This window comes from Sarcophilus harrisii, chromosome 1 (genome assembly GCF_902635505.1).
Source record: "Sarcophilus harrisii chromosome 1, mSarHar1.11, whole genome shotgun sequence".
NCBI lineage: Eukaryota > Metazoa > Chordata > Mammalia > Dasyuromorphia > Dasyuridae > Sarcophilus > Sarcophilus harrisii.
This window is the reverse complement of record NC_045426.1, coordinates 343,719,404-343,745,831: the sequence shown is the minus strand read 5'-3', so window position 1 is coordinate 343,745,831 and position 26,428 is coordinate 343,719,404. Positions and strand designations below refer to the sequence as shown.

Genomic DNA, 26,428 nt, shown 5'->3' with positions numbered 1-26,428 from the left:
GGTCAATAAAAATTCAGTATCTCTAATCTAATGCTGTTATTGTTGACACAATAAGTTCATCTTTATGTCACCTGGGCCCCAAATCTCAGTCATCTTTGATATTTCCTTCTGTCTTACTTTGACCACTTCCATAAAATAAACAGCCCTGTTCATTCTATTTGTTCTTGCTTTTTAAAAAATCTCAATCAGCCCTCTTCTCTGCTGTTGCCATTATCACAACCCTGGTTATGGATGGTCAGCTTTCACCCAATCCCTCAGAATTCTCTTCTAGTTGCCTTTCAATCCATCCTGCATATGCTTCCAGAGTAATTGTAAAACAATTTTTATCATGTACAACCTTGGACACAATGATATGCTTTTTGAGCCTCTTGTATCAAATAGGAAAGACAGATATGGTCATAAGGTCCCTCCCAGACTGCAAATTCTTTGGTTCTAGATCATTATTCTAGTTTGGAGCCCACAATATGTTCCTAAAGAGTCAAAAGTCAAAGGCTCTTTAGTACAATAGACTTCAGAAGTGCATAAAACTTTTCCTCCCTTTTTTTCTCCCTCCTTCTTTGTTTCACTCCCTCCTTCCTTCTTCATTTCTTCCCTACCTCTTTCTTTACCTTCCTCCCCTCTCTGTCTTTGTCTGTCTCTCTCCATTCTAACAAGAATCATTATGAAGCCATTACCTGCTCCTTTCTCCTTTCTTCAGTGTGCATCTCCTTGGGCAGCCTGGTGGCTGTCCAATCATTTGGAGGCTTATCTCAATTGCCCTGGACTCAGTACAGATGCCTGACTAATCTTATCCTGACTGCAGTTATGAACGCTCAAACTCAAGGGATCCATTAGTCTCAGGCTCTTCCAGCATCAGGGAAAACAGACGTGTGCCACCACATTCAGTCTATTTATTTGGTAAAAATCATTATTTTTATAGATACCAATGCAGTGCTGAACCCTCCCTTGTAACAGAGCAAAAGAGTTAAGTAAAATAAACTGATATATTGTCCCCATTAATGTAGTTTTCTGCTCCCATAGTCCCCATTTTTCTGCTGAGAAATTCAGAGTTTAAGTTCTATTCACTATTCATTTCATTTACATTACTGCAATTATGTAGAATGCTCTCATTTCTGCTCAATTTATTTTGTATCAGTTTATACAACTGATCAATAATCAATTAGTTAACATTGATTAAGCACATACTGCAAACCACCGTGATAAGCATTGAGGATATAAAAGGATAAAAAGACAGTCCCTGCCTTCAAAGAGCTTATAATTTAATGAAAGTCATCCTATGCATCTCTGAATTTCTAATTTTGAAATTTCTTATAAAATATTTGATTTTATTACCATACCACAGTTTTTTTTTAATTTCACCAAAAGACACCCACTTTGTTTTGAGCTGTTTGTGATCAACAAAAGCGTTACTAATTTGATCTCCTCGAGCATGTATACTTAGAAAAAGCATTACTGAGTCAAAGGAAATGAACAGATTAATGACTTTTCCACAACAATCAAAAATGCCTTTCAGAGGCACAGCTCAATAAGCAGTGTACTCTTATACCTATCTTCCCATAACTACTTCAAAATTGGCTCTTTCTATCTTGCATCATCCTCACACTTTTGATGACTATGAGCTAAAATTTCAAAGTTGTTTGACTGAGTATTTTCCTATTTTTTGTGATTTGGATAATTTTCCAGATAGTTACTGACACTATATTTCTTCATTTGAGAATTGATTGAGAATTGAGAATTGTCTATGTCCTTTGACCATGCATCTATTATGGAAAGGGTATTGGTCTTTTAAATATTGGTGTCAATTCTCTCTATAATAAGGATATCAGGACTCTATCAGATATTTGATACAAAGCTTTCCTCGCAAATGACATTTTTCTTTTTCATCTTAGATACATTGATTTTGACTTGAAAAACAATTTAATTTTATGTAATTGAAATGATCTATTTTGTCTTTTATGAAAACCTCTACCTTTTTTGCAATGACAGTTGTGCATGGTAGAAAAAAGATTCAAGAGATCTTACTAATCACACAATTTTTAAAATGTCCATGAATCCAAACTTAACTATAAATATTCTAAATTGTTAATTTACTTCCCAAAGACTATTGGATCAACATACTTAGGGATAAAACAAAAACCACATAAGGAATAATCTGAGTGATTAAACAACATTACATCTTATTGTGTGAAGAATTAAAGAGAAATCAAGACTTTGAGAAACTCTAGGTCTATATTCAAAGATTACATAAATAATAATTATATTAGAGGATATTTGCATAAAGCTTTAAGGTTTGCAAAATGCTTTATATATACATATATTAGCATATTCACACACATATATATATAAATACACGCATGTGTATGTTATTTGCTCCTCACAACCTTGTTGTTGTGTTATTATTAACCCCATTTTACGGATAAGGAAACTGGGGCCAAGAGAAGTGGACTGATTTAGGTCATGTGGCTGGTACATTTTTGAAGAGGATTGGAACTCAGACTGGGGGGTCAGACCTTCTTGATTCTAAAACCAGCATTCTATCCACTATTCCATCCAACTACTTTAAATTAGATATTAGATAAGAATTGCTATTTCTGTTCAATGATCTTCTTCTTATTCCTCTCACTGATACCTTTTGGTTCATGGTAATAAACTAGCTTGTTTAAAAGTCTAAAATCACATTTTTTATGTTGAAATGTAAGGGCAAAATGAGTTTCAACTTTATCAGGTAAAACTTGAGTTTGAGATCCAGCTTTGACACTTATCACCTATATAACCCCGGGTTATTAATTCTATTCTATTAAGTGAATCTAATAATCTCTTAACAATCCTGGGTCTCAATTTCTTCTTATGTAAAATTAGGGGATTTGGGTAAGATGAAAGTCTATTAAAATTTGAAATCTATGATCCTATGACATCCTTGAAAATAAAGAAAATGAGAAAGCAATAGAGAAGTCAGTTAAACAGAAGGATATCTTGTAATGTCTTGGAGAAGTGAGCTTCTGACAGAACTGATTTTATTATCTAGAAATAGGAAGAAACTTCATTCCAAAGCATACTGAATCATCTCATCCTGGAGTACTCACAATGAGCATAAGCAAAATCAATCAATCAAACAAACCCACAAAGGTAATTACAGATCTATGTTTGTATATCCCCATTTAGAGAATTTGTTTTGCTTGACTATGCATATTTGTTAGAAGATATTTGTTTTTCTTTTTTTTCTAATTGTTTAGAGGTAAAAAGAAGAGAAGACAGATTGTTACTAATTTTAAAAGTTAGAGAGGTAGGGGGATTATAGAAATAATGCATGCAGTTTTGGTTGAATATATTATTATTTTGATTAGTATTAAACTATAGTTTTAATTTTACTTTATTGGAAGAGATCTTTCATGGAAGGGGAATAATCTATAAATGTTTGTAATGTAAAAGCAAAATAATGCATGAGATTGAAAAAAGACAATTACAGTTTCTGTGCCAACATCTGTTGTAGAAGATGAAAAGACTGAGAAATCTCAGAAAGAACCTGATCTTCCAAACCTAATCAACACATGCTTTGACACTGTGACTTCAACGTATAAGTAGCACAGGGGAAAACTAAAAAAATATGTTGGGAAAGATATCTTAGGTTTGAGAAACAAAAGAAGCCAAAGGATTGTTGAGAATTCAGAAGCCTCACTTTTAAATATCATGAATACTTTTTTCTAGAAGTAAGTTAGAAGATATCAAGCATGGCCAACAATAAAAACTCCACAAAAAATGAAACTGTCTCTTAGACAAAAAATGACTGGTCGAAATCATATCAGAATTAGTTATCCAAGCAGGTCATTGATCACTCAGAGCAAACTTTCAAAACAATATTAGGTTAGAAGAAATGATAAATATGAGGACAAACAGTCAACATTAAATTAAAAGAAAGAAAAAATGAATACTGCTAACAATTACAACAATGTTAATCTAATTTATGGGCTAATGATATTGAAAGACAAGAAATGGGAAAAGACTAAGACTTAGACTTTCAGTATCACAATTTCTTGTAATAGATAAACTGATAATGAAAAAGTTCTCACAAGGAGGAGTCCAAAAAAGCCCCCAAACCATCTTAGTCAACTAATAGTTTAGCACCTTATCAGTGAACAGTATATGGAAGCCCAGGCAACATTGATTTATAATACAGATTCATTTATGTATTCTTACAAAGTAGGATGGCAGAAACTTACAAGCATCAACACTTCATAAAACAGTAAAAGAAGTAGAAGCAATAGCAAGTCTTCAAAAATGCTTGGCACAAGATCCAGCTGGGCCACATCATACTGAGATCATTCATAGATAAAACAAATAAAAAATGGAACAAAATTGACTATTTCTAAAAACAAAAATCTATTTTTATCACCAGTGATAGTAGAACCACCAGATTTGAAGTCTTAATCCCATGATACCCGTGTACTTGCTATATGAGATTGAATTGGCACTTAAGAAAATGAAATCAGGAATAGCAAACTAGATCAGACCAAGTACACACTGAAGAACTGTGTTCTGGATGTGACAAGATATTGAAAGCATTGAGAGATCATTTTATACAATACCTCAGGGAAATAAAGATAACTAGAAAAAGAGAAATGATCTTGGCTACATTATTACTCTAAAAGATCATCCAGAAAATATTAATACCTACTGATCAATATGGCAGTTATGTGGTATAATGCATAGAGTACCAGACTTGGGATCAGGAAGACTCAACTTCCTGAGAGTAAATCTAGCCTCCAACAACTACGAGTTGTGGGACCCTGGAGAAGTCAGTTTCCTCATCTGTAAAATGAGCTGGAGAAGGAAAGAGTGAATCATTCCACTATCTTTGCCCAAAAAAACTCCAAATGGGGGTCACAAAGAGATGTACACAACTGGTCAATATTTTCATCTTTATAAAAATTATGAGAATGATCTACACATATACAGAAGGTACCCTTGGTGAAGAGGTAGGAGAAAAACAGATTGGCTCTCACAAATGATTTCCTATAACACATTCCATCTTAATAGTCACATAATTGATTGAAAGGTATAAAGAAGATCCCACTGTATTTAATGATTAAAAAAAGGATTTGAATTAATAGAACAAAATATAGACTTAAAGGATCCCCTCCAACAAGGAGGTTTTCTTAAGGCTACACATGGTTCCTTTATAAATATATGAAGCCAGAGATAATTTAGAAAGATTTTTTGAAATTTTTGAAAAAGTCATATTGATACCTTTTGTTTTTTATACATAATTATTTTCTTTAAACTTTCTCTGCAATTAGATTTTCCCTTATAACAAAGAAAAATATTTAAACAAAATAAGTAGACACAATTTGATATTGTATTCTGTATTCCATACCCATAGTTCCCCATTTCTGTATTGAGAGGAGGGTAGTGTTCTTCAGTCAGTTCTATGATTTTATTTCCATTACATCAGCAGCAAAACAACTGAAATTAGTCATTACAATTAACCAGAATTTGACTGCCCAAATTGGTGTTTTCATTTACATTGCTGTAGTTACTGTTTGATTTCAGGTCCATCCCTTCCTCATTCAAAAAAAAAGTCATTGTATATACTTGCTTTTTACTGTATAAGTTTTCCCATATTTCTTTGGATTCCCTGCATTCACCTTATCTTACAGTATAATAGAACCTATCATTTTAATGCCAGAACTATTATAGTGACTCTTGGAATGCAATAATCCAAAGAAACAAAATTGTGGTCACCAAAAGGCAATGGAGAGATGTATTTGTGACAAAAAATAGACCACGACATATTACCAATGGTAAATTATGTACAAAAGGCAGTATAAAAATTTCCAAGAGATGAATGGACAAGGAGGCAGGCTAGTGAAAGATAGGGGTAATAAATGGCTAACCTATGTGGTTTGTTAGAATCCATTTAATGTTGTGACCTGGAAGGAGGCTCTCAGAACATCAGCTAGATGTCCTGCTTCCTCCCTTCTCTGCCCTGTCTCACCCCACAATATAGAAGAACACAGACAAGAGTCCTCCAAAGTGAGCAGGTATGGAGAAGTTACTGTCTGCATCAGGGCATGGTGGATAAAGTCATGAAAACTGACTTTAAACCCTATCTCCCAGATACTTACGAGCAATGTGAGCAATTGCTGAATCTTTCTGAGATTCATTTTCCTACTATACAAAATGGAGATAATATTAGTACCTACCTCTCTGGGTTGTGGGAACCAAAGGAGATAATATGTGGAAGTGCTTTGCAAACTTTTTTTATTGTTGTTGTTCAGTTATTTCAGGTTGTCGAGGTTTTCTTGGCAGAGATAATGGAGTGCTTTGCAATTTACATCTCCAGCTCATTTTACAGATGATGAAACTGAGAAATGGTTTTTCCAGAATCACAACAACTAAGTATCTGAGGCTAGATTTGAACTCATCTTTCTGATTTTAGGCCTGACACTCTATCCACTGAGTCATCTAGCTGCCCTTAAAGCACTGCTATAAAAAGTTAACTATTATTTTTGTAAGGTTATCCACCATAGGGACTTGGTTCTTTTCAACAATGCAGAGATTCAAGGCAATTCCAATAGACTTGTGGTGGAAAATTCCAATCACATTCAGAAAGAGAACTATGGAGACTGAAGCATAGCATTTTCACTTTTTTTTGGTTGTTGTTTGTTCACTTGTGGTTTTTTTTCTTTCTTCCTCATGCTTCTTTCTTTTGGATCTGACTTTTCTTGCACAGTATGAGAAATATGGAAATATGTTTAGAGGGATTGCACATATTTAACCTATATTGGATTATTTGCTGTTTAAGGGAGGGAAGAGAAAGGGAGAAGAATCTGGAGTATAAGGTTTTGCAAAGATGAATGTTGAAAACTATATTTGCATGTATTTAGAAAAATAAAATATTATTGGGAAAAATATTATCCATCATAGGATCAAATATTTAGAATTAGAAGTGACCTTAGTGATCAAGTTTAGCTCCCTCATTTTAAAGATGAGGAAATGGAGGTCCAGAAAAGCTCAAGTGATTTGTCTTAAGTCATACAAATACCAATTAGAGTAATAGTTTGAATCTAGGTCTTTTGACTTGAATGCTAGTTTCTTTCCATGATATCCTGCTGCCTTTCATTGTAGTGGTCTACTGAGATGCTGAGCTAAAGGTTCTACCTGTTCTAAGAAGGTTTCTCTGACCTCTTCAGTTCTTATTCATATTCTTCCTTTAATTGTTCTCACGATTTAGATGAATTTAGCCTTAGATGAAGGATCATCTGATAGTATTCTGTAAGTGTTCTTCTCTATTTCCCTGAAGACGATCCTCACTTCTACCCTTTCTCAGCTGAGTCTATGATTTCTTCCAGGGTTAAGTGCCTCGTCCTATTTCTTCTGTCATTGAACTCAACTAACCATGGACTTAGGCACCCAGAGGCTTTATTTTGAGAGAATGGCACAAATGCCCTGACTTACTTAAGGCAGAAGGTCTGACAAGAGCTAGCTCACATTAAGATCAAAGAGATAAGAATAAGAATGAGATTACCATATGCTGCAGGAGAAATACTCATCTCAGATTTTATAGCAACCACTGATGCTCATTTCCCAAACTCAAGTTGGGGAAGCTAATGAAATGTCTATTCAATGGCTTTGAGTTTTTGTTTTTGTCTTATTTTTCTTCAGATATTTCAAGGATATTTTCTTCTAAGTTTACCATTCACTGGCCAATTTGCTATAAAGCCAGTAGATGGTTTGGTTTCGAAGGTCACAGGAAATCCTGGGAAGATTCAGGTGCTCTTCTGATCTTTTGAGGACTTGTTTCCAAAATGGGGGTTAGATTTGATGATTCATAAGATCCCTATTCTGTATCATTCTGAGGGAATTACAATGGTCTGGTTTCTGACTCTCTGTGATTCTAAGGACCATGGCATAGCAACACCTTTTATTCTTTTTCTGTCAGTCTGTCCAAATTCATGTTTGTTATTTCTATGATACCATCCATCCATTTCAAACTCCACCATCTTATTTTCCTTTTGCTTTCAATCTTTCTTAATATCAAAGACTTTTCCAAAGAGTATTTAAGTATTTAAATTTTTAAAAATTTTTAAAAAGCATTTTTAAGTTTCAGTTCCTGTATTTGACCTTCAAGAGAATAGTCTGAATTAATTTCTTTTAAGTATTGACTTATTTGATTTACTTGCTTTCCAAATGCTTTCCCCAGCACCACAGTTTGAAAGCACGTATTCTGTGGTGCTCACCTTTCCTTATGGCTCTCACAGCCATACATTGCTACTGAAAAAAAGCATAGCTTGATTATATGAACCTTTGTTGGCAAGGTGACATCTCTGCTTTTTAGTATGCTGTCCAGATTTGCCATAACTTTCCCTCTAACGAGTGTCTTTTAATTTCATGACTGTGTCACTGTCTGTAGTCATCTTTGAGCCCAATGATATAAAGTCTGACTGCTTCCATTTTCTTCTCCTATTTGCCAGGAAGCAATGGAACATCTGCCAAGATCTTAGGGTCTTTAAATTCGTTTTTGTTTTTGTTGTTAAGCTTCAACCCAGTTTTAAAATTCTCTTTTCTCACCCTCATCAAGAAGCTTTTTAATTTTTCTTTAGAAAGACTGAAGTTCAAATCTAGCCTCATACACTTAGTAGCTGGGTAATTTTGGATGTCTCTTAAATGTTCTATATTTCAATGTCCTCATCTGTGAAATGGAGATAATAATAGTATCTATAGAGTAGGTTGTTGTATGGATTGAATGGGTTAACATATATAAGACCATAGAAACAAACTTATTGTATAAGCTCTGTCTGACTCCATTGCATGATGGCAACCTGGTGACCTTGAAACAGATTTCAGTGTCAAGTATATTTCCAATAAGTGAGATGACCCAAGCTGACCATAATCAATGGATCAGCTTCACCTCAGACATTTATTAGCTGTATGACTCTTAGAAAATCACTTAACCCTGCTTGCCTCAGTCTCTCATTTGTAAAATGAGCTGGAGAAGAAAACCCCACATGGGGTCATAAAGATTAGACACAACTGAATAATGAAATAGAAAAATAATAATTTCCCATCTTAGCAATCTTCTTTCAAAGTATCATTAAGAGGGAGCTGTCAGGTACAGAATACTAATTGCCTCTTGTATAGTTTCTTCCATTCTTGGATGGGTCAATTGGAGAAAGCTGATCATTATTTTATGCTGAACTTGACTTCACTATCATTTCTATATCCTGATCTTAGTTCTAGCCTGTGGAGCCATAGTATTTAAATTCCTCCTGTCTGTGGAAGCCTGTCAGATACTTGAAGACAGATATAATGTATATATGTACACATTTATGTATGTATATGTACATTTATGAATATATACACATATACATATATCCTGTCTTCTCTGCCCCAGACTCACCATCTTTGGTTATTTCAAATAATTTTTTCATGATTTCATTTCTAAAATCCTCATCACCTGTACACTAGTGCTTCTAACTTGTCTTTCCTAAAAATATGTTGCCTACACAATGTCTCAGATAATATCTGAAGAGAACAGAATATAATGGGGCTTCCACATCTCTTCTTCTGGATGATATGGCTCTGTCTAGAAGCTGAAGATCATGTTAGCCAGATGAGATCATAGGTCTGTGCAAATAATAAGGAAATTTCACTTGCTAATTTTATCTATCTTTCTAGCATGCTTTGAATCTGACCAGCCATTCTCCTATAAGTATATTAGAGAGAGCCCTGGATTTAGAATGCATAGAATTGAGTTCAAATCCCAGCTCTGTTATCTACTCCCTAAGTTCCTATCTTCCCTGGATCACAGTTTATCTTTTAAATGGAAATGGTTGTGATGATTTTTAGGACAAAATCTAGCTCCGAGAAATGCAAATTAAGACAACTCTGAGGTACCATTTCATACCTTAGATTGACTAAGCTGACACAAAAAGATAATGATAAATGTTTGAGAGGATATGGGAAAGCTGAAACATTAATGTATTGTTAGGGGAGTTGTAAATTGATCTAGCCATTCTGGAGAGCAATTTGGTCTTATGCCCAAAGAGCTATCAAATTGTGCATACCCTTTGATCCATCAGTATCTCTACTGCGTCTGTATCCCAAAGAGATCATAAAAAAGGAAAAAGGTTCACATGTACACAAATGTTTTAACAGCCCTTTTTGTAGTGGCAAAGAACTGGATATTGAGTGGATGCCCATCAGTTGGGAATGGCTGCATAAGTTATGGTATATGAATGTAATGAGATATTATTGTTCTATAAGAAATGACCAGCAGGCTGAAATTTCACTAAAACATGGAAAGACTTATAGGAACTGATGCTAAACAAAGTGAGTAGAATCAAGAGAACATTGTACATAGCAACAACTTGATTATATGGTAATCAATTGTGATAGATTTGGCTCTTTTCAACAATGAAGTGAGTCAAGGCAATCTCAGTAGATTTGGACTGAAAGGGTCATCTGCATCCAGAGAGAAAACTATGGAAACCAAAATAGATCAAAGTATACTTTTTTGTTATTGTTGTTATTTATTTGCTTGTTTTTTCTCATGTTTTTCCCCTTTAATTTTTTTATCTGATTTTTCTTTGTGCAGCATGATAAATATGGAAATATGTTTAGAAGAATGGCACATGTTTGGATTGCTTCCTGTCTATAGGAGGGAGAAAAATTTGGAACACAAGGTTTTGCAGAGGTGAATGTTGAAAACTATCTTTGCATGTGTGGAAAAATAAAAAGCTATTAAAAAATCTAACTCTGAATCCTATTACCCCCTGACCTTATATTTGTTCCCTCTCCTTCCTCAGTAACTCACTGTAGCATCTAAAAGGCTTTGAATCAAAGCTGCACACTCTTACTAAGCTTATCCCCTTTTACTTGCTACTTCTCTTAGCAATGTTGAAATCCCTGTCCTTAGGAGACCAGATAGCAATGCAGGTTAGGGAGCCTGGAATAATTTTCATTCTGTTCTGCTTATTTTGATTAGGTCTTCATTCTTGTGAATGGCCAATCCATCCACCAGATTAACAAAAAATAATAAAGCTGATAAACTGTCGTTGCTCTTTGAAATGATGACTTAGAAATTGCCATTTAAAAATCCATCTGATTTATTGCTTTGGCAGAGAAGGCATCGCTTGCTGTATGGGTTGACTTTTTCCTGATACAGCTCAGTACACTTTGTCAGTGCGATTTAAACAGTGCGCACACTGGAAGCAAAGAAAAATTATACTCCTCATTTTCCGTCTAAGTGGCACTAATAATCTTCTCCCTGGGATACTTGACATTTTCTGGAGTGTCGTCCAGAGTACTCAGAGAAGATGGCTAACAGATGGGGTCTGTCATTGGCACTGTGGCACTAGGCAACCCCAAATGCCAAAGGGAACAGGAAGGAAAAGTAGTCTTGGCAAAGGAAGATAACAGTCCTGAATGGGGGAAAAATATGTCCCTTGTTTATTGGAGGTGATGGTTAGCCCTTTGTTTTTCTAAGGTAAGAGATATGTCTCAAATAACACCCTACGAAACACAGGATTTCAAAGGGTAAGGTATACTATATTTATTGACAAGATAATATGAATCAGCAGTTAGTTTCCAATTTTCATTTTGGAGTTTATTCCCCAACTCAGACAAAATTATCTAACTCTCAGATAGTCTTAAGAAAATCCATTTAAGCGACCTCCTGTTTTGTTGTTTGGGGACATATGAACTGATTTTTAATTGCTTTTTCAAATAATAAAAATTAGGACTGGAGAGTAGAAAAAGATGCTTTAGGTCACATTGTAGTTCAAAAAGAAATAGGTTTCCTATCTTAAAATAATGGCTTTTAGAGCAGAAAGGAACCTCAGAATTATCAAATCAAATGAATTCTAATCTTGGATCTTTTAGCATGTGATTTGAGGCTGGTCACATTCCTCTTTGGGTGGGCCTCAGTCTCTCCCTCTGTAAAATGAGAAATTTAGATTAGATGACCTCTAAGCTATCTAAAATATTGACTGATACATCCAAAGATGCCTCTTTGGAGAAATGTTTTTTATTATGGTTTACAACTTGTTTACCTATAATTAATCTGTATTGGTTAGGATTCAAACTAGCACAAGCCCTTTAAAAAAGTCATTTTGCAAAGTCACGCCCCCCAGAGACTACCTGGGAGAAAGAAGGTTAATTAGAATCAACTGAGGCAGAGCAGCATCTCCACAGGCCTCCAGTATATAATGGTGGTTGGAGCTACCAATGAGAGAATGGACCTTCCCTCCAACAAGCTGTTGGAGGATTAAGGTTGTTGTGAAAATACCGGAGAAAGAGAAGACTGGCTATCCTAAGAATTTGTTGGTTTTTAGTCGTGTACAACTCTCCCCATTTGGAATCTTCTTGGTAATGATACTGAAGTGGTCTGCCATTTCCTTCTGAAATTTTACAAATGAGAAAACTGAGGTAAACATAGTTAAATAACTTTTCCAGTCACTGCTGGAAAAAAGTGACTTTTCCAGTCACTTAACTGGTACATGTCCAAGAGAGGATTCCAGGGCCAATGTTCGGTCCACTGTGCTACCTAGTTCCTCAGTGCCCTGAGAATAAGAGAACATCATGATTTCTAAAAAATTTATAAGTGGCAAGGAATTGTGAATGATATCAAAGATCAAGATTTTTGCTGAGGATAGAATGAGAGAAGTCATTGTAAGTCACATAAAGGAAAAAGGAGACTCCTTGTACTTAATGTTTTTTTTCTTTTCTTTGAGAATTGCTTGCCCTCTATTTGCCTGGTAAGATTAATACCACTATAAGTAATAAACTACATCTTGTGACCTTTTATTGGATAATAGACTCATAGAAGAGCACTAGAAAAGAGCTTGATGTTGGGAAAAATTGAAAGCAGAAGGAAAAAGAGGACAGTAGAGAATGAGATGGATAGATAAGATCATGGAAGTAATGATCATGAAATTGGGCAGATTTTGGAAGACAATGGAGGATAGAAGAATCTGGCATAGTCCATGGTATCACAGAGATTCAGAAATGACTGAACAGCTGAACAGCAACAACAATAATCAAGAGCATGGATGATGTATAATTTCATCTTCCTATTTCTTCCATTATTTAGGGTATGCAATACATATTAATTATATTGAATTGAGCATGTAAGTGAAATTGGAGCTGTAGATCGTGATATTGTTAAATGTGTGTGCAGTGTGTAAAAACAGGTGAATGAATGCTGACATGTTTCCTTGTCCTTTCATCTGTCCAGGCCTAAATACCCATTAGGGCTACCATCCACTCTGTGGTCTCAAATAGGGGAAAATGGTTCTGAGCATGATTTTCTAAGATCCACGAAGATTTGTTTTAGTCCTCAGACATCAATAGATATTTGATGTATGGATAGATAGATGGATGGAAGGATGGACTAATAAAATGGATGGATTATTCCTGCAAAACTGTCATCCAGCCATACAGGCTGTCATATATAGGCCAGTTCCTCCTGACCCTCAGGTTGACTATATGACCAGATGCCTTCCTCTGGGATCCTCAGCAGAGCAGAGATCTTTCTCCACAGGGTGTATATTCAAGGTCCAAAATCTCAAGTTGGCACATATTGTAGTGGACATGGTATTCTGTCAGTCATGCAACTGTCAGAACAGAGAAAGTATATCAGCTAACAAATCAGGCACAAAAAATATAAAACTTAAAAACAGAAAAAAGAACATTTCATTCCACAGTGTTTATTGAGCACCAAATAACATGCTCAATCCTGTGCAGATATAATGAGAAGAAATACATTTTGATCCAATGAGTTTCCATTTTGTTTGTACAACAAACTCATTTATCAGAAAGAGCAGTCAACATTATATGGAATTGTGAAGTGCAGATAATGAGGACTATAGAAGGTCAGTTCAGGGTGAACTGGAGCAGATGTAGAAGGCTTCCTGGAAGACATAGAGCTTGAGTTGAGCCTTGAAGTTCAGGTAAGATTTGGCTAGTCAATTTTTTACCCATGATATCAGGCTCAATTTTAAAAAAATTTAAAAAGCCACAACAAACTTATAAGCCTGTGATGAAATACTCCATTGCCTCATTTGGTCCCAGTTGGTGGGAAGTAGGTTTAAAGGGAGCTTATTTGAATTAGGATTTTCTTTAAAAAGTGGAAAAAAATGAGGAAGGAGTCCCTTACATAAGAGAGTAAAGAGAAGATAAGGGACCTTATGTTAAGCCCAGCCTGAAGTGATCTCTCTTGTTTCTGAACTTCTTTAGCTTCTTAAACTGTCAGTTTTGTCCCCATATGGAGTTTTGTAACTGAATGTAGAATTCACCAAATTATCAGTAATGTTTTTCTATATACTTTTTTATATGCCTAAAACTGGGGTTGCATAAAAATTTCTTAGGCTAAACTAGCCCTGAGTTTCTGTCTTTCTCTCAGTCCCTATTTCTGTCTCTGTCTCTCTGTCTCTGTCTCTGTCTCTCTTTGTCTCTGTCTGTCTGTCTGTCTGTCTCTGTCTTTGTCTCTGTCTCTGTCTCTCTGTCTCTGTCTCTCTGTCTCTCTGTCTCTCTGTCTCTCTCTCTCTCTCTCTCTCTCTCTCTCACACACACACACACACACACACACACACGCAGAGTCCTATCTGTGTTACTCACTGTTTCATGTATGTGAAGCTTTTTTCCTTTGCTATAGGGTGAACTGTAGTCCTGGAAGACTCCCTGAGACCATCACTTTTTTCTCTTCTCCAAATGAGGAAGGGATGACTTTTGTTTTCTTCTTTTCAATATCCCCCGACTATAAGCTCCTAAAAATAGGGTCTGGGTCGCTTCCTTTTTGTCTCATCCTATTTCATCTTAGACTGGTTGAACACAGAATTGAGTAAAGAGGAGGGCTCAGTAAACACCTAATGAATGGATAAATAGATGGATAGAAGGATGGACTAACAGATGGATGGATGATTCCTGCAATCTTGCCATCCAGCAATATAGGCTGTTATACTGTTTTATTTCCCATTGGCATGTAGTTCCTGCTGGCCCTCAGGTTGACCAGATGCCTTCCTCTGGGAACTTCAGCAGAGCTGAAATTTTTCTCCACAGGGTGTATTTTCAAGGTCCAAAATCTCAAGTTAGCACACAGATGGAGTGATATTCTCTGTCAGTCATGCAACTGTCAGAACAGAGAAGGTATATCAGCTGACAAATCAGGCAGCAACTATTTTTCTCTGGAATCCTGGAATTTTCTGCTGTGTGGGGGATGCTTTTAAAGAAAGCAGTTCTTGGAACATTAGCTCCCACTTTCTTATTTTTATCCTTATGACTAGACTTCTAATCTTGAAAATGATCTAATAATAATCCAGTAATATAGATATAATATAATAATGTAGAATATAACAATAATAAGAGATATATAGTAATATAATATCCAAAATAATTTTAAAATGATCTAATCTTGAAAATTATTTGGACAGTGAAAGATATATGTTGTTTAGTCAATCCAATTCTTTGGCACCCCATATGAGGTTTTTTTTGGCAAAAATACTAGAATGGTTTCCTGTTTCCTTCTACAGGGGATTAAGGCAAACAGAAACTTGCCCAGGTTCACACAGCCAGTTAGTGGCTAAGGTCACATTTGAACTCAGATCTTCCTGACTTCAAATCTAACACTCTATCCACTGAGCCTAAATACCTAACATGTTTATAGATTGACTGACTGTCTTCCTGGAATGAAGAGAGAATCTGTTGATCTTAAAATATATTTAAGGAAAAAAATGGAATGGTTTATCATACACATTCAAAATAACAATAATCATTCATGGAACTAGATATTTTGGGGAGAAAGTCATTGAATTCAGGAGAAAGGACTAGATTTAAAATTGTATGTGTTTCTTTTCCAAATAGCCAGTTATATAAACTCTGTTGTCTTTTTTTTTTCTTCTAGACTGATTTGTCTGTGAGGAAGTCCTAACTCTTACAAAAATAGGAATTTAACCTCAAGCTTTAGGAAGTTATAGAAAATGTGCCTTCCAATTCCACTCCATTCAGCTCAATTACTGTATCCTGAGAGCCTGCTGGGGTTTTCCCAGACCTGAAAAAACCTTGTTTTAGATTCTAAGTCATTCACTGAATGGTGTCTTGCCTGCTACTAAAGCACAGATTCTTCTGCACTTTGAATGCCATTCTCTTGACTGATGCAGAACTCTGTCAGAGCCTTAGCTTTCTTAGATATATCCTAGAACCATAAATTTAGAGCTAGAAGAGATCTAAAAGTTCATTTCTCACAATCCTCTCATTTTATAGATAAGGATACTGAGGCATAGAGAGGTTGAGGGAATTGTCCAAATCACAGGTAGAAGTGGTACAGCGAGTATACTAACACATGTTCTCTAACCTCACAGCCAAGTTACCTTTAAAGCAGGAGAAAGGGCTCTTGGCTTTTCAAGGACTGAAAATCAGGAGCTTTCCATCATCTATTTCCCTATGATGCAGACAGTATAGGTTACTGGTACTGCCACATCTCAAAATAGGTTTGATGATCTTGACTACACCTGGGTTCCCGTTTTACATAAATCCCTTATTATACGTGTGACCTTAGGAGAGCTATTGCCCCTTAAGGTTCCCAGGTGTACGATGTGGAGGTCTCCTCAGCTTCTGACGTTCTTTGGTCCCATATTGCAGCACACCTGTTTCAGCCAAGGTCTCTTAGATGATGCTGTCTGGGTCTTTTCACAGAGTGCCTACAGTGAGGGTGGGACCCTCAGGAAACTTTTTCCTAATTTAATGTCTCCATTGGGATTATTGGCTGGGATAATTGAGGAGCATGAAGCAAGATCTTGCTGAGTCTCAGAAAGCAAACCAATACTTGAGGGGTTGGTCTAGTGTGATAGTAGAAAGGAGATTAAATTTGTCTTCACAGGAGTTCAAATCTAATTCCCATAGAGTTCTATATAAGTTAAGATAGGAAAGAATGCAGCAGAGAACAGCATCAAAACATAGAAGGACCTGTGGCATAATAGCCATGATGCTATTCAATGGATGGATTAGAATCTCTGATAAGTATTTACTGAAGTGGGGAAAGACACAGTGGGTCTTGAGGACACAGTAATTGAGCTAGGTGGAATGAATTTGGATGGCTACCTATAACTTTGACTTTGACTTTGACAAATTTATATAAATTCTTTGACCTGGAAATTCAGGTTGTAAAATGACAGGGTTGAATTAGTCCCTAATGGCCATTCTCTGACTAAATGATATGAACATTTTCCAGTCTTTTCTAGGCTGTCTTTGGCTTTCTCATGCCTGAGTCTTTACCCACATAATTCCTCAGATCTGGGTAGAATATATGCATATAAGTCCTTCTTCTCTTCACTCCCTTTTTGGGTAAGCCAATTCTCCTTTGTTCATAGAAAACAAGTGGAATTTATGAACATGATGAGAATAAAATTAAAGATATAAAAGGGAACTTAGTCTGTGAGTTTAGGCACTAATGCTGAAGTCAAAGGCCCCCATAAGTAAACACAAAGATATAAGGAGTACAGAAAGTAGGAAAGAATGTACAGTGAGGATTTTATTTCAGGATTGGTAAGGGTATTTTTGGGTAGAGATTTTAGTGCAGGAACTAGTAAGGTTCTTTGACCCTGGAACTGTAGAGGACAGAAACATAGAAAGGCAGTATAGTGTAGTGAAAAGAGCAATGCATTTAGAGTTGAAAAGACTGATTCTAATGTGAATAAATGGTTCTGTCCCTTACTACTTGTGTGACTTTGGTGGGGGGTGGTGGTGTCAGTCTCTGCCTCAGTTTCCTTCTCTGTAAAATGCAATAGGCAGATGAAAATGAATTCTAAAGTTTTTCCAACTCTAAAATTCTGTGAGTTCTTTCTGGGCCTAAGTGGACTTCTGTGATCTGTTAGACCCTGCCTCATTGTGATAAAAGCCAGCAGGGTCCCATGTGGGGTTTATTCTCACAGAGAAAGGCTGGCATTTGCTCAGCTATGAAATGTAGGCAAACATGTAGCTGTCTGAGAATGCTCTCCATGGAACTGAATCTGCTTGACTTTTTTTAGTTTAAAGGCCATCTTTGACAAGGTCTCTATTTATTCTTCAGATAGAACCAGAGGGCTCTAGAAGGGGCCCTCACACACCCACTTGAAAGTTAATTTTCTAGTTGTTTAAAGCATCATTTCTGTGACATGAAGTAGTTGCGGTACTGAGCCTTGAGCTTGGAGTTAGGAGAGCTCTGGATTTGAATCTTGGATCCCTTATTCACTACTTTGGGACTCAGGCTAAGTCATTTTATCTCCTTGAGAGTCAGTTTCCTCATCTATCAAATAGAGATAATAATAACCAGATTATCTATAGTTACAGGGGTTTTGTGTGAAAATAATTTTATCAGTCTTAAAATGCTTCAGATATATAGCTGTTACTATGTGATAGTATAGACATAGATGATATTCATATAGTAGTTGAAGCACTTTGAGAGAGAGGGTTAGCAATGGATAGAGAGTTAGCCTTGGAATCAGGAAAAGATCCAGGTTTAAGTGTCACCTTTGTGATACTGGCTGCTATTATATGGTAACATAGTAATAGCTCATATGTGATAGCACATTGAGACTCAGAAGGCAAATAAAACACTTTTTATGATTTGATTCTTATAACAATTCTACAAGGGAGATGTAGTTATCTCCATTTTACAGAAGAGGAAATTGAAAGGTTAAGTGACCGGTTGTGTATCACATAGCTAATAAATGTCAGAGTAGCGTTTTAATCCAGGTTTCTTCTGATTCTAAGTCTAGCATTTTTTTCTCATCTGGAGACCGTGGCTCAAAGGTACCCAGATAAGAAGATGAAGATCTTAAAAGCCTGCAAAAGGAAAGCTGTTTCTTGTTTTGGAACTCTTTTCTCCCTAATCCATTCTGTCTCTGTCTCTGCCTCTCTGTCTGTTTGTCTGTCTCTCTGTTTCTGTGTGTGTCTCTGTCTCTCCCCTTTTTCTATCATTTATTCTGATTCTCTCTCTTACTCTCCTTCTCTGTCCCTCTGTCTCACTTCTTTTCTCCTTTTTTCCCCACTTCTTTATCTTTTTGTCTTTTCTCTCATTCTCTTTTTCTTGTTTCTTTTTTCTGTTTCTATCTTCCTTCTTTTCTTTCTTCTCTCCCTTCTCCCTCTCTCCCTTCTCCCTTCTCCCTCTTTCCCTCCTTCCCCCCACCTCCCCCTCTCTCTTTCTTTGCCATATCTCTTCCTCTCATTCACTCTTTCATTTCTCTCTCTCGCTCCCTCTCCACTTCCCTCCTTTTCTCCCTTCCTCCCTCTCTCTCTCTCTGACAGATGGCCTCTGAGGTCTCTTCTAGCTCTATACTTGTGCTCCTATGAGCCCAGAATTTGGCTGTCATTGAATAGTGCTCCAAGAGCAAGAATGAGAAAATCAATATACATTATGACTGCAATAATGTAAATGGAAAGAACAAGAATAAACTTGAATAAACTTGTTTGTCTAATTATGAGATAACCAAGCTCAGCCTTGGAGAAGAGTTGAGAAATTGGATCTTGCTTTCATCTTTGCAGAGGTGGGGGAATATGGATGTGGAAAGCTGCATATGCTATCAGATACTTTTAATATATCACTAGATCTCCCTCCCCCCTGAATTTTCTTTTAAAATATTTGTTACAGGAGAAAGAGAGGCAACATGATATGGTGGATACAAAACTGGCCTTGGAGTTGGGAAGTCCTGAGTTAAACTCTTAGCTTTTACTACAGGTAAGTCGATTGAGCTCTTGGTGTTCTGGGCAACTTTCTAAGACTAAGAAGTACTGAGAAATTTTTGCCTTGTGTTGAGAAGGGAGCTTCCTCCTCTGGGAAATCCCTATAATCACTGAAATCACAGTCCCTGCTCCTGTTACAGGAGATGGCTCGCTGGGAAGGGGAGGGAGGATGGACAGATTCATAGATGAAGAGGATGTAAAAAAAAATAGAAATAAAATAAGATTAAAAAAAAAAACAAGAAAAATCTGTTCCATTTACCAGGTTGCTTGGCAAGCACAGACTTAAGTTCAGATGGGAAAGAACTAGTTTTTTAGAGTCTGTCTCCTTTGAAAACCATGTCTTGCATGGCACCAGGCTTTCCTTTTTCTCTGTCTCCAGCTGCTCCATCACTATCTTTACATTGTCATGATAATAGCCTGGGCTACAACAGAAATGCTTCATGAACTTATTACAAAAGCAAATTCTCTTTCTTTTTTAATTGCAAAAGCCATAAATAAGTTTTTTTAGACACCCTAACATTGAAATATGAGATAAAAGTGATGAAGAAGGAGTTAGGGAATTGCAAGACTAAAGGGTATACTAGCAGGGCCACCAGGACAGCAGTTTTGCACCCCTGTGTACTGTTTTTAAGCTGCTTTAGGGCTGAGCTTTGTTACCTCTGGCTTTGTTAACCGGAGCTGTCCAAGTCTAGCCTATGTTAAGACATGGTAGACTTACTTGGCACCCTGTTAATGGCTCTGAGTGGCCGCAGAACGCGAACAGTCCGGATGGCAGAAAGGCTGACGTTGTGTCCGTCCAGAGAATATTCCATCATGCTGGAGAGAAAGAGACAAAGAGAGATCAGCTCGAATTAGAAGATATAGGCAGAAGTCACAAAATCTCTGAGTAGACACAGCCCCCACAGTTCTAATTCTATGGCAAATCAGTGCTGGACAGTGGTACAGGGTAAGATTGAAGAGGTGGATGGCTTTCGAGTGATTAGGACCTTAAATACTAGGCTGAGTAGTATGGACATTATCCTTCAGTCCATGAGAAACCAGGATAGGTGCTTGGGCTTGGGAATGAAATGATGAAAGTGGTGCTTTAAATGACAATCTTGTAATACATATTGTAATACATATTAGGTGCAAAATGAATTATATATGGAAGAGAATGAAGCCAGGGTGACTGGTTAAGAGGCAACTGCAATTGTTCAGGTAATGGGAAGAGGAGGAAATAAGAGTATAGTAGTGGAAACAGTAAGGAGGGAAAAGTCATATTTAAGTCAATGTCCAGGAAAGGGTATTTGCCAATTTGGCTACAAATAAAGAGATTTAAGGAAAAAACCTAATCAAGACCTCTAAGTATGCTCCAGAACTTCTCAGTATTTTTGAGCTTTTCAAGTATAGGGCATCTAGATGGCTCAGTAGAGGGAGAGAGATGAAAACTTATTATTGAGAATTCTCTATATTTGTATCTCTAATATTAAGCACAGTGCTATGGTATAGAGCAGATACTTAATAATACTTGCTGATGGACTAGTTGATCCAGGGTTCTGAACAGTTTCTTGGTCCTCTGGGGAAGGAATAAGGCTGAAACCCAGCCAGGGAGATTAGCAATGTGCATTAACCCACAGTGCAGCCTGGTCATATTACTAGGAAGCTTGGTAGAATCTACTCATGACCCCTAAATATGACTACACTGATATAGCAGTACTATTCAAAAGTGGGAAAGATAAATGTTTCAATAGAAACAGTAACAACCACCACTACTTCCACAAAACAAAAGCAAAAATAGTTGTCCATAAACAATCAACTGCTTGAATCAACTTCTGATCTCATATGAACTTCCCTGATTCTGCCATTATTCTTGTATGATAATGACTTGTTTCCCTTTTGTCTTGGGTCCTTGGATCTTGTTTACATCCCATTGCCTCCCAATTTGGAATCATACTCCATGTTTCCTTGCTGAGCTCCATCCTTGTACTTATTTAGGAATTTCTTTAATTACTGGAACACATAAATCCTGTTCCAACTCCTCCAACTGAATGTTGCATTTCACAGAATTGAAATCTGTGAATTCACAGAATTCCAGATGATTTGGTCTAATTCTCTCATATTGTAAAGGAGGAAATTGGAGGGAATTCAGCTTGTTAAAAGTCATACAGATCTTGGAAGTAATACCAAGGTTTCTTGTTATCTCCCCACCCCTACCCCAGACAAGCTTGGACCCCTCTCCCAACAACACATGCCCAGAGAAGGAACCCTTGAGGAGCAAGCCATTGGTAGACTTCAGAAGAGTGTGTTGTTTTCCACTCCATCTCTGGTTATCCAGCTCTGTCTCCCATCTTTTGGCTTAGTACCTAGACCAAGGGCAGATATTCTGAGCCTCTCTCCAAATGCTGGGGCCATTTGGGCGGTGCTTATGCTAGACCTATATGTAGTTCTCCAGCCTGGCTTCCATACCTGAGCCTTGGTGAGTGAAGAAGAACAGACCTCAAGAGGTTTCTGAATTTTTTATTTGGTCTGGCTATTCCTGATAGCTAGTCTCAGAACCCCCATTCCTGATTATGGTCTTAACTTTAGGATGCTGCCCTGTGGCTCATGACCTCAGTCTAATCAATCACTACTCCTATTATTCCTAATTGAACTCTGGCAGCTGATCTTGGGAACTTCATGGTCCTGACAGGGACAATGGTTCTACGAATACCTATTTGTTCCTGGTATCTCTCCAGCAGAGCAGGATGAAAACATCAGAACAAGGTGCGATTCCTAATTCATTAACCACCTGCAGGATCTGGACTTTATATCCTTTTATTGGCTCTGCAAGGACTTTTTCTGGTCCCCAGTCATCTGGGAGAGAGATCAGATTTATTCTGCCTTATCTCAGAGGGCAGAACAGGTAGCAAGGCTAGAAATGATCTTCTGGGGGACCTGACTAAACCTCAGCCTCCTCCAAGACTCTGCGGCTGGCTTAGGAGGGCACAGCATCATGACAACTCAAAACCCAAAGGATGAATCATCCTCAGAGACTCTTTAAGGAAAACTAACTCCCAGCTGGCCTATTCTAATCTGCAGAGATGCCCAACTGCAGTCCTGGCATCCTTAATGGATACATCTCATAAGACATAGAAATGTGCCAAGTGAGTAAATGTTCCCATTTTGGGAACCTTCGAAGGTGTGTGTTACTGAGAGAGATTCCCTCTAATTGGATGGATTTACTGGAGCCAGTCCAGGCATACATAGCACTAACACATATCTTCTCTTCTGAGGATGACATCGTTAGAGTTGAGGTTGCCAGCACAGAACACCAAACCCATGCATAGAAAATAGTGACTGAGAAGCCTAAAGAAAATTGAAATCCTTATTGAGTGACATGCATTAATTACAGAGATAAGTCATAGACCAAAGGCTCAGCTGTCAGGGTGTTATCCTGTGGACTGGGCTGTGGATGCACATACTTTCTGCAGTGACCCCCATTGCAGACCCCCCTGTAGTCCTGGATGCATGATAGAATCTAGAATTTTAGAACTGGAAGGACTGTTAGAACAGAGAACACTGATTTTAGAATAGAGCTAAAGGGGGCTTTGGAACAAACATAGAGCAGAGAATATCAGAACCCAATAATGTCCTTAGAAAAGGACACAGGATGATAGAACTGGAAGGACCTTTAGAAAATAGAACATGGGATGTTAGCTCTGGAAGGGTTCTTAAAACAAAGGACAAAGACTGCAGAATGAGAAGGTATATTAGAGATCCTTTAGTCCAAAATTTATGTTTTGTGTTTCCTTAGAGGCTGCCAGCTGGTGTAGAGGTTAGAGTGCTGGACTTGGAGTCAGAAAGACCTGAATTTTGAATCCTGCCTTAGAAAACAACTGCATGATGTTAAATAAGTCACTTAATCTCTGATATCCTTAGTTTCCTCATCTGTAAAATGGGGATAATAACTGAATCTAATACATGGATTCTTGTGAGTAGTAATGACACAATATATATTGTATAAAACAATTTAAAAACTTATTGTTTGTGACAATTAGTAATGAAAATAGCCAAAATTTATATAGTGCTTGCTATGTGCCAGGTACTCTGCCAAGTACATTACAATTACTATTGCATTTGATCCTCATGACAACAATGGAAGATAGATACTGTTATTCTCATTTTACAAGTGTAGAACCTGAACAATGCTTTGTCCCCTGCCTCTATACCCACCTAGCTTCAGGCAAGGGATAATAGTATTACCTCTTTTTTCTCCCACAATACAGCCCCAAATTTGCTTCTACTCATTCATGTTATTTGTGTGATAGCAAGTTATGTTAGCATCCTAGCTTCTCAGACCTGGGAGGGATCTTTGGCATCAGCTGGCCTAACTTTCCTAGTCTTAAATAAATACCTTTTAAAATAATCCTGTGAATTGATCACTCATTCCATCCTCAGTTTGAATAATTCTGGTGAAAGTGAATTTACTACATCCCAAAGTGACCTCTTCTATCCCTGATGAACACTCAGTGTTAGGGAGGTCTTCCTCAACCAAAATTAGTGTCCTTGTAATTTCTGCCTGCTACTCCTAGTCCTCTTCCCTGGGGTCAAGTGGAGTCAATCTAATCTTTCATTCCATATTTGATGATTTTTCATATACTTGCATAGAACTATCATAATCCCTTTCCATTTTCTTTCTCCAGGCTAAACATACTTTCCATTTCCTTCCTAATTCTTGTCATTCTTTGGCTATCAGTTTCCTTATCTGTAAATGGAGATCATATTACTTATACCATAACATAAGAAGCACTTATTGAATAAAATGACACAGTCGTATTCCTGAGTAGTTAGTGGTGCCTTAGTGCACAAGCACTGGGCCAGGTAGGCTACTGAGTCAGGTAGGCTCATTTTACTGAGTTCAAATCTGACATCAGACACTTACTAGTTGTGTGACCCTTGGCAAGTCGCTTAATCTATTTGCCTCAGTTTCCTTATTTGTAAAATGGGCTAGAGAGGGAAATGGCAAACCACTCCAGTATCTTTACCAAAACCCAAATGGGGCAGCTAAGTGGTGCAGGGGATAGAGCACTGGCATGGAATTAGGAAGTTCAAATCTGGCATCAGATATTTATTTTCTGTGTAACCCTGGCCAACTTACTTAACCCCAATTACTTCTAAAAAAGGAAATTTAAAAAAGAAAACCCTAAATGGGGTCACTCTGTTAGAGATGACTAAAAAATGAATGAACACAAAAAACAAACTGTTCCTATTAACATGAGGATGTTACTTTAGGGTGTATAGCCACTATACATTGGGGTGTTGTGTAGGCTTTTGGGCTCAGAACAACATAGTTTATAAATGACTTCCATGTGGGCAGAGTCATCTGGTCCTGGAGATGATATTAAGGTCTTTCCCATGCACAATCTTACATAGCAACCCAGTCAGCATCCCTGAGGCAGAGGATGAGATAAGCCTATACTGTGGATTTGCTGGTAGCCCATTTCCCCCTCTTCCTTGTGTTCCCGGTGGACATGGGCCATGGATTAAAATTTCTGCTGTTAAGGCAGAAGCAATTTGCTGCAAGAAAATCCTATGACCATCTGTTGCAGTAGCTCACAGTTGTAGCTTGTTTTTTTTTTTTTTTTTTTTTTTTTGCTTAATGCTTTCCTCCCTCCATAACTCTGTTATTAGTATAATCAACTCACTTAGGAAGGCTGGGCCAGGGGATGGACAGCATGCATTTGATCCTCATTCTGTGGCTTACTGGACTGCCCAGAATAATTCCAATGCATCTCTAGTTCCAGATGGAGGAGAAAGAGACTATACTGGACCTCAAGCTACTGTGACTTCCATTCTCCCAGAAAGGTTAGAAATAGCTTCCCAAAATCTTTTGGCAAAGAAGTCATCCCTTGGTACTTTGACTGTCCAAAGAAAAGAGCAGGTAAACCTGGGGAGACAATACTAGGAACCCAAACTGATGGGAAAGGTCCAGTAAATAGTAGAAACACCATGTTAATGCTAGGAAGGACTCTAGAGATTAGCTGGTCTCACCCCTTTGTTTCACGTCCCATCTTATCTCCTTATTAGGTTAAGCTCCTCAAGTGGAAGGCAAGGGTTAGATAGATAATACTTATCTGCCTCCCAGACTCTTGGGGGCCAGCACAAGGACTTATACACAGTTGGCGCTCATGGAATGTTTGTTGAAAAAAAATGGATTAAAAAAACACAGAGAGGTTACTCTCTCCCTTTGGCTCAGCTCTCTCTCTTTTCAATTTCACAGAGACTTTTGCCCAGATGAGGAGCAACTTATATGGAATGAATTTCTTTGACCAAATCTTTCTTGGGCTGGCACTTGTTGTAGAGTCATTTTTATGCTCAGCTCTTTGTGATCTTTTGGGGGTTTTCTTAACAAAGACACTGGAGTGATTTGCTGCTTCCTTATCCAGTACATTGTACAGAAGAGGAAACTGAGGCAAACAGGATTAAATGACTTAACCATGGTTGCACAACTCGTTAGTGTCTGCAGCTGGGTCTGGACTCAGGAAGATGAGTCTTCCTGATTCCAGTCCAGGCTGTTCCTGACACCTGTTAGCTTCCAGGAAAAACTGCCAAATTATGAATGGATAGCAGGTGTATGACTCGGTTTCCCTATTGTGTGTGCATCTATATATGTTTATGGTAATGTGTCTGCTTGCATGTCTATGAATGATTACTTATGTAAGTGCATAGGTGAAAGGATGTGAGTGGATATGGGTCC

At 37.4% G+C, this 26,428-nt stretch overlaps 1 protein-coding gene across 3 annotated transcripts in view; it reads right to left on the bottom strand.

The window, feature by feature from the left end:
- The window catches only part of CACNA1H (calcium voltage-gated channel subunit alpha1 H), a 394,566-nt gene that overhangs the window by 125,429 nt on the left and 242,709 nt on the right, over positions 1-26,428 (bottom strand). For all 3 annotated transcript variants that reach the window (XM_031945752.1, XM_031945753.1, XM_031945754.1), the window contains exon 5: positions 20,432-20,529. In XM_031945752.1, coding sequence (XP_031801612.1) covers positions 20,432-20,529 — 98 coding nt within the window. The remainder of the gene's footprint in view (positions 1-20,431; positions 20,530-26,428) is intronic.